Below are 9,403 nucleotides of genomic sequence, written 5' to 3' on the forward strand. Positions count from 1 at the left end.
CGGTTTAAGACCGCTTAATAGTTTTAGTTTTAACCATATAGAATGCTAATTAAAATCAAATTTAGGCTAGACCCTAAATCACAAAGGACTTTGCTAAAATATCAATTATTTATCCCTATTAGGATTGTAAAGCTACCCGGATCATTTAACTTCGTGGTATCTTCTTTATGATTAGTGCACTGCACGAGGTGTGAATGTCAATTTGCTTGTCCTTTTTCATTTTCTTATGTCGTTTCATGATTTCTTTTAAATACTTGGCATATTTTGAGATTTTATCAATAAGTTCTAATAGAGGAAAATTGACATCGAGAGATTTAAATGAATTAAGAAAATTTATAAAATCTACTTCGTCCTTATTTTGTTTGTCCTCTAGTCTTGTAGGGAATGGCACATTCGTTGTGCTTAGTTTTACTATTATTGGATCAAACTCTAGTTCGGCTACCTCTTTATTTGGTTCATGGTGCCTGGTTTGCTCCTTTTTCGTGGATTTGTTGACCTATTCGAGAACCTCCTCCTCTTCATGGATGAGTGTGATCGACGGCTTTAATACCTTGCCCGATCGTAATGGGATTGCCTTTACGTGCTCCTTTCCATCTCTCTGAGGGTAATTCTCCGTGTTACTAGGGAGACTCTGGTCATTTTCTTTCTGTAACATTGTCATCAATTGGCTCATTTGGTCGTAGAGTTTACCCATTTGGGATTCGAGTAGTCCACATGTCGTTTGGAATTTTCAAATGTTCGTCATTATTGTTTGCATCTCCCCCTCTAGTTGGTCGAATCTTTGACCATATACAGCATGGCCATTGCCCACGACTTCTTGTTGCAATGGTGGAGGTTGATAAGGAGGATTTTGTCGAGCTTGAGCTTGATTCGCGCCTCTTTGGTTACCTCCCCACTTGAATTTTGGATGATCCCTCCAACTGGGATTGTAGGTATTTGAGTAGGGGTCCTAACCCCTATTATTTATGTAACTTGCCACCTCTAGTTGGTTCTCATGGTGTGGCTGTAACATCCCGAATTAGGGCCTATTTGGAACAGTAGTTTCGAGACCACAAATCTGAGATAGAAATAATTATTATATGATTCTTATGAGTTTTATGTTATGAATGTATGCTTATGTGAAAATTTCAAGAAGAAATTCTATGCATAAAATGTCTAATTGCATTTTAAGGACCAAATTGAATAAAGTGCAAAACTTGCATTCTAGAAGCTTTAAGCATTAAATTGTTTTAGATTATGAATTAAAGGGTCTTAATTAGCAATTTGACCAATTTTTATAATTTTGGACAAAAATGGACATGCATAGGAAAAATGTGAAAGAAAAGTCCTAAGGGCATTTTGGTCATTTGGTAATTAAAAGAATAAAAAAGGAAAAATAAGTCAAATTTGGTGTTCATCTTCTTCTCTCACTGCCGAAAATTTCAAGACCCCACAGTTAGGGTTTGCTCAACATTTTCAAGCTTGATTGTAAGTGATTCCGAGCCCCGTTTTTAACGTTCTTTGCATTTTTGAAATCCTTGTAACATGATCTACTCATTTCTACCCATATTTTAAGCTAGGGTTCATGTTTAAAAATTGACCCATGCATGACTTGTTGGTATTTTGAAGATTTATGGAGGAATATGAATGTTTGACGCATGATAAACATCTTTTACTAGGTGATTTTTCATGAAAACACCTAAAAAGGACTAAAATGTAAAAGTTGTAAAATGGGTAGTAATCATGTTAATAAAGGAGAAATGTGGGCTATTATAAGAGCCATAAAGTTTCGACTAGGCTTAAAGTACAAGAAAACCGAGCACATTCCATCTTACGAGCCTAGGGATCGAAGTGAAAATATGTGAAAGTTTAGGGGTCAGAATGTAAATTTGCAAAAGTATGATTTATGGACCCATTTGAATAATGTGAATAATAAATAAGTTAAATTTGGCATTATAGATTAAGAAAAACGTGAACCGAGACTTGATCAAGGAAAGAATAAAGTATACGACTGTAATAACCCAAATCTGCCCGGGCCTTAAAACCAAAAATAATAAATGAATAAATAAATATTTATTTTAAAAGTCCATTAAAAAGTTCATGTACAAAGCCCAAAAAACACTTAACCCCATAACCCATTACAAAGCCCAAACAGTTGCGGCCGAAACATTTAAGCTTCAGACCCAGCAACCGATTACACCCAAGCCTAGATTTAAACACTCAGACCCATCTACACCGGATGATCCAAAATCCTTGACCCAAGGATACACAGGGCCCAAAAGACCCAAAGCAGTAAATGGATCAGGAAACCTTAGGGTTCCTGAGAAGTTAGGCGCCGCGAAGGGGGATTCTAGATGCTTCGAGGTTCTAAATGTCACGACTTTTCAGGTCCAATGGCCCAATCGTCGCCTTCATCAGTGCGCCGTGACTCCTCAACTTCGCCACCATGCATCGCGCCACCATCGGCGCACGAATCACGCCAGAATTGTCATGTGCTACAATCCAGTACTGGCCCCATCAGCGCGCAGTCATTGGTGCTCAAACGAAATCCTCGCGATTCGCCTGCAAGAAAAGGAAAGAAAATCACAGCAGACATGCGAAGCGAATACGGAAAGAAATCAGAGATTTCTTTCCAAAACTTGTAGTGGTTTATCGAGGCTATAAAGCCTTCTTTTCAATCTGTAGAGGGGGGACACAGGAAAAAACTTACACACGCATAGAGAAAAAAACACCAGAGAGATATACCACAAATACTGTACACAGAATATTTTTACAATAATACACTAGAGATTTTTACAGGAAACAGAGGTGATATATCTTTGCTTTTATTTTTTCTCTTCTAAATAACATGCAAACATTATTAAAATAGATCGGGATAGAGTTTACCGTTGAAATCTCTTCGTGAAGTCGAAACGTTTCAAATTCTGGCCGCCGTACATGACGGCGTTGACGGTGGCGCTTGGGCGCGTAGCGCGTGCAAACCCCTGGATGAAGGTTCGGTGACACTCCGAGAGCCCCTCCCCAACTCATTGTCAGAGAGTTTCTTTCCTTTTTTTTTTTTAAATAGACTTCAGAAATGATTTTTAAACTTAAATTTTGGCTTATATAGCCTAAACGGAACGGTGCCGTTTTGGTTTAATTCAATAAGCACAAAACAACATCGTTTTTAGACCAGGATCCGCGTGTTGACCCGATTACCCGGGGAGGATCCGCGTGTTTTTGAAGATTGGGTAAATTACTCAATTGGTCCTCCCACATTTTTAATATTTACAATTTCATTTTATTTATTTTTTAATCTAGCTCTAATGTTTTAATTTTGTTTCAATTTAGTCCTCACAGTGATTTTAAAACAGTATTTGGGAAACGGTGTCGTTTTGGGATTAGGGCTAAATTGCCTAGTGAGTCCTCTGAATTTAACGCGCATTTCAATCAGGCCCAAAATTTTTGTTATTTTGCAAATTAACTCCCAAATGTCTTAATTAAATTCAATTTTAATCCTTTTTATTTTATATTATTTTTTTAAAATATTAGTTATATAAAATAGTATATATTATTCATTAGATTATTATTATACATTTTTTAAAATTTTTTTATTATATATTTGTTATATATATATTTATTCTGTTTTTTATATGTTATATATTATATACTATTTATGTTACTATATTTTTATATGTAGAATACTTACTACATTATTATTATTATTTATATATTATCACATTTGTTTTGTATATATTTATATGTCTAATTGTATATCATGCATCGCTTTTTAAATTATTACTTTGTATGTTCGTATATTTTGCTTATTCATCTTCAATATATGCTATGTTTATCTTAATATGTATGTTGTTATGTAACTAAGATTTGCTATATTTATGTATGTATCTAGTATAGGACCTTTATATTATTACTATCATATTATTTAAATGCATGTTTTAGCTACCTATTATTGTAATATGCTATCTTACATGTTATAATGTATATATATGGTTCTTCATGCGTTAATTAAAAATGAGATTCAAAAGTTTTCAAAAATAAAAAGGCAATGCTTGGTATTTGGAACTTCGAGAAAGGTAGTGCCCTAACTTACTGGGTTGCGACTTTTTACGTTGAGTTCGAATAGTCAGGCACCCTTCTAAGTTTTTAAGGTTTTCAAAATACGAACAACTGTCTTGGAATTTCAAAGCGTTGTGTCCTAACTTACTGGATATGGCGTTTTGTTGTTTTGAGATAGGGATTTTTAAAAAGGACTAGCTTAGCTTCGAATGTCTTAAAAATATTGCTTCCTAACTTATTGGATGTAATATTTTGATTCATTTGATACAAGTGAACCCTAATTTTCAAAATTAAAATATTCTAAAGAGGATTGCATCTTAAAAATTTTTAAACTTCCAACATTAAAGACATTTGATAGTCAAAGGTACCAATTTTTGAGCGTTACGAGGTTGCTAACCCTTCCTAGTTCGTAACCGATTCCCGAACTCGTTTTCTTGATTTCGTAGACCAAAACTAATGATTTTAAAACAAAATATTTTAGAGGTAATCCAATCACACCTAAAAAGATTGGTGGCGACTCCCGTTTTGGTTTTTCTTAAAGTCGATTTCCATTTTCCAAAACCCGATTTAAAAATGGTCTCGACAGCTTGGCGACTCCATTGAGGAGTAATAAGAGAGTCAAGCCGTATAATTGATTACCTTTTGTCTTAATGTCGAAAATTTGAAAAATTTTAAAATTCAATCCTCTTTGCATTACATGTGTTTGTATTATTGCATATGTTATATATTCTGATACGCATTGCATTTGCATGACCGTTGTGGTCACACCCTTAAGTGGGAGTGAGAAACTATGCCTTCGTGAGGTTTTCGCCTCTGTGCAGGATAGTGGATCACTTTCAGGATACATCCGTACCTATGGTTTCGTGAGATTTTCATCTCCGTGTAGCCATAGGGAAATGTATTCCCCTGAACTGAACTCGATTCAAATGAGCCTATAATGGGTGAGAATCGAGGAATCTGCTGGTTCAGGTACCTCAACTTTAGAACTGAAACCTTATATAGAAAAACCGTAAGAGCTTAACTTAGTTAGAATTATACTTTAGATATTACCCTCACATATCATTCTTGAGTTTATTAATATTATGTGATACTGACTGCTTCCTTTTTTCATTGCATGTCATTTCGCATTTAAAATGTATCGATTCACGGTCAGTTTCTAAGTTAGAAAGTTTTATTATGGAGAACGGACTTCTTGATAGAGTGGAGGGCAATGCTAACGTCCATAGATGGTTTGAGCAAACTCAGCTAGAAAAAGGGGATAGCATAACTGTGGGATATATGTCGGAGCTATCAGACTACACTCATATCAGAGTCACACAGAATAATCTGCCGGTGCTTAAGGCGAGTTGGGATCAGTGGGGTAATGAGACCAAGCAATCATTCTACGGTAATTACAGAGATTTTCCATATTTGTTTGATATTCAATTTGATGAGCACTTGTTTCGAGCTCTCGCTCAGTTTTGGAACCCAGCATACAGTTGTTTTACCTTTAAGGAGGTAGATTTAGTGCCTACTGTGGAGGAGTACACAGCCTTACTTCGGTGTCCTAGATTTCAGTGTGATAGGATTTATTCTCGAGCTGCTTTGTCCCAACCTTTGGTAAGAAGCTAATGACCATTACGGAGATGAGCGAGTAGTGGATCATGGCTAGAATTAAGGAAAAGGGTGAGAGTAAGTGCATTCTGTGGGGAGCTTTGAAAGATCTGATCCAGACACATCTAGACGAGGCGAAGAGGGTAGACATTTTTGCCTTAAGAATTTACGGATTGATGGTTTTCCCCAAGGTCTTGGGATATGTGGACGAGGCGACCACAGATTTCTTCCATTGACTTAGCAAACGGGTCACTTCTGTTCCTGCGATTTTGGTGAAGACATTCAGGTCCTTGAATGCATGTAAGTGGGCCAGTGCGGGTAGGTTTATAGGTTGTGCTCAGTTACTTTTAGCTTGGTTCTATAGTCACTTTCGATTGATAGATAGGGTGGTTTGTCGGGTCTTCTTCGAGGATTACTCCCCGTTGAAGGACATAGCAGCTTCAACTAGGAAAGTTGATGTTTCTGAAAAAAATTGGATAGCGCTACTTCAGAATCTACAGTCAAAGGACGTAGAGTGGAGGGCTTCATGGATGATTCCTGGTGAGATTCTTTACCGATGCGGCAGTTTTGATTGGGTCCCTCTGTTGGGAATTTGGGGTGCCATTGGTTATTCCCCTTTGCTTGTGCTGAGGCAACATGGATTGAGACAGTTCATACTGGTAACTTACGGTTTGGTTCAAAGTGAGTTCATGTATAGAGGAGCTGACTACAAGAGGAAGGTCAGTGAGATCTCTAGTGCTTGAACAAGACTTGTCGATTAAAGGGAGTAGTTATTAGCCCTGCTACGACTCCAAAGTACGTCGAGTGGAGAGGTAGAAGGATTAATGATAACATCCCTAAGCCAAGCGTGGAAAGAGCTCGACCGATAGAGGAATATTTGCAAGTGACGCCCTCGGAGTTAGAAATTATGAAGCAAGAGTTCGAGAGAAAGAACTTGGAGCTTGAGAATAGGATAGCAAAGCTCGAAGAAGAAAAGATGTACTTGAGCCCAGACGTCGACGTTTAAAAGATGGAGGTCGAGAAAGAGAGGAAAGAAAAAAGGAAGATCGAGGAGGACCGCGACGATTTAAAGGAGCACTACAAAAGGGCACAAGTAGCTTTGAAGAGAGTAGGACTAGGAAGGTTTTCAGATCAGGGGCAGAAAGAGGTCCAAGAGGAAAAAGCTAAGTCCGAATATTGGGATAAGAAGTTCCAAGAGATTCAATCGTGGAATTTGACCTTAGAAAAAGAAAATCAAGGTTTAAAGACTAAAGTAACTGAGCTCGGGCGATCCCTTCATCTGCATCAAAGTCGTGATTCTACAATTGAGGTAAAGAAATTAAAAGGCAAAGTTGAGGAGTTGGAATCAGCATTGCAGGATAGTAAGCTCCTAATCGAGTAGCTTAGGATACGAGAAGATCATTTGAAGGGAGAGCTTCATCAGTCTAGAGGACAGGTCAGAGAAAGGGATCACATCATTGGAGAAGCAGTAGCCCAGATTCGAGAGGTTGCTGAAAACGTACAAGACTTGGCAATACGAGCTGATGTATTGAGTTTGATGTATGAGTCATCGTCGGATATAGGACGAGAGTTAGCCCTTTTATTAGATAGAGTTAAAACTTTGGGCATTAGGGCGAAAGCGTATTTGTAATCCTCTTATATGTAAAGATATTCTTTTTCTAAATAAATTTTTCTAAATAAGATTGAATCAGAATCGATGTCGTTTTGGCATTCATGCATTTACATCTCATAGCATTTTATCGCATCATTTGCATTCAAAGTAATAGAAAGACCCTAATTAGTTAAAATTACCAGAGAAAAGTAGAAAATAAAATCTGAAAACCACGCATCAGTACGGAACTCGTGCAAAATCTAGGAATATGGATCAAAGGTTTGAACAGCTACAGAAGGACATGCAGGACCAATTGCAAGAGTAATTGGCCAAAATGCAAAATGACATAAGGGAGAAAATGCTAGAGGCTCAGAGGAATATGATGGCTGAGATGGCTCAGTTACTGAGGGCCACTGATAAGGGAAAGACCCCTATAGCAATCACTGGTGAGGAGGAAGAGGATCATCCTCCAGGCTCTACTCCACCCCACGGGCCTACACAAACCGAGGCACCTCCTAGGAGGCCATCTTTCACCATAAGGCCTCAACATGGGTCGGTTGATGCTGGGATTCATATGAATTACCCAGCTGGCTCGGGATTCAATTTGGGTGACAACCCTACTAATCCTCTTATTCCTGACTTGGACGTGGCTGAAAAGAAAGATTTGAGAGCCGAAGCTACAAAACAGTTAGAGGAACGTTGCAGATGGCTGGAGGAGAAATTTAAGGCTTTAGAGAGTGTTGATGGGCATCATGGAGTTGATGCCAAAAATCTAAGCTTGGTCCCAAACTTGGTGCTTCCTCACAAATTTAAGATGTCAGAGTTCGAGAAATACAATAGAACTACTTGCTCAGAGGCCCACGTCACGATGTTCTGTAGGAGGATGACTGGGTACGTAAACAATGATCAACTGTTGATCTATTGTTTCCAGGATAGTTTAGTTGGAGCAGCGGCCAAGTGGTACAATCAACTGAGCAGTACCAAAATAAATTCATGGAAAGGGTTTGGCACAAGCTTTCATACAGCAGTACAATCATGTGACTGACATGACTCCAGACAGGATCATGCTGCAAAACATGAAGAAAAAGCCTAATGAAAATTTTAGGCAATATACACAGAGATGGAGAGAGGTGGCAATACAGGTTCAACCACCCCTACTAGAGAAGGAGACCACTATGTTGTTTATCAACTCTCTAAAGGCTCCATTTATTACTCATATGATTGAGAGCACCACCAAAAGCTTTGCAGATATAGTCATGGCAGGAGAGATGATTGAGAATGCCATAAGGGGTGGCAAAATCGAGGGGGAAGCAATCAAAAGATCGGCCCCAAGGAGAAAGGATAATGAAGTGAACAACACAAGTACCTTCAACTCGAAGGCAATCACAGCTAAAGCAGTAGCGGTTGAGCAACAAAATTCTCAAAGGCAGGAGTCGGATACAAGACAGAATACCGAGATGATACAATTTACACCTATCCCTGTGACATATCGTGAGCTTTATCAAAGCTTATATGATGCGCATGCTATTGCTCCTTTCCATTTGAAACCACTACAGCCTCCATATCCTAAATGGTATGATGCGAAAGCCAGATGTGAATACCATGCTGGAATACCGGGGCATTCGATCGAAAATTGTACAGGTTTCAAGAAGGCCATGGAGAGACTTATTAAGATGGGGGTAGTGAAGTTCGACAATTCTCCTATACTAAAAACCCATTACCAAATCATAGCGATCAAGGAGTGAATGCCATTGGCGAAGCCAGTGCGAGGAGAATAAAGGAAAGCGTGGCTGAGGTGAGAACGCCAATGAGGATGATTTGGGAGGAAATGGTGAAAAGAGTGATGATAATCTCTAAAGAGAGGAATAAATGAGCAAGGGACCACTGTGAGTACCATGCTGAAGAGGGGCACGAGATCCAAGAATGTGACGAGTTTAAAGCCTTGATGCAAAGCCTATGGATAACAAAGAGCTAGAATTTTATGAAGCTGGGCCAAATGAGAAACATATATGCACGTTAGAAGGTGCACTGAAAAATCAAAACTGGCCAAGGATCATTATTTCTTTACCAGGAAGTAATGAAGTTGAAACACCAATGGTATCGAAAGTCATCATTCACAAACCTGTTTCCTTTCCTTATAAGGATAACAAGAGGGTGCCATGGAGTTATAATTGTCGTGTGTCA

General features: G+C 38.4%; 1 protein-coding gene across 1 annotated transcript; it reads left to right on the forward strand.

Moving 5' to 3' along the window:
* The first annotated feature begins 7,553 nt into the window (after positions 1-7,553).
* On the forward strand, positions 7,554-8,964 carry LOC107963173 (uncharacterized). Its single transcript, XM_016899749.1, has 2 exons — positions 7,554-8,246; positions 8,338-8,964. The coding sequence occupies exons 1-2, from the start codon at positions 7,554-7,556 to the stop codon at positions 8,962-8,964; spliced, it is 1,320 nt and encodes a 439-aa protein (XP_016755238.1).
* Positions 8,965-9,403: the final 439 nt, after the last annotated feature.

This window comes from Gossypium hirsutum, chromosome A06 (assembly GCF_007990345.1).
Source record: "Gossypium hirsutum isolate 1008001.06 chromosome A06, Gossypium_hirsutum_v2.1, whole genome shotgun sequence".
NCBI lineage: Eukaryota > Viridiplantae > Streptophyta > Magnoliopsida > Malvales > Malvaceae > Gossypium > Gossypium hirsutum.

Bases quoted from the DNA above. Each gene is read 5' to 3' on its own strand.
- LOC107963173 (XM_016899749.1), top strand. From the start codon at position 7,554: ATGCAAAATGACATAAGGGAGAAAATGCTAGAGGCTCAGAGGAATATG. The intron at 8,247-8,337 runs GTACAATCATGT...CAATATACACAG, and splicing joins GCACAAGCTTTCATACAGCA to AGATGGAGAGAGGTGGCAAT.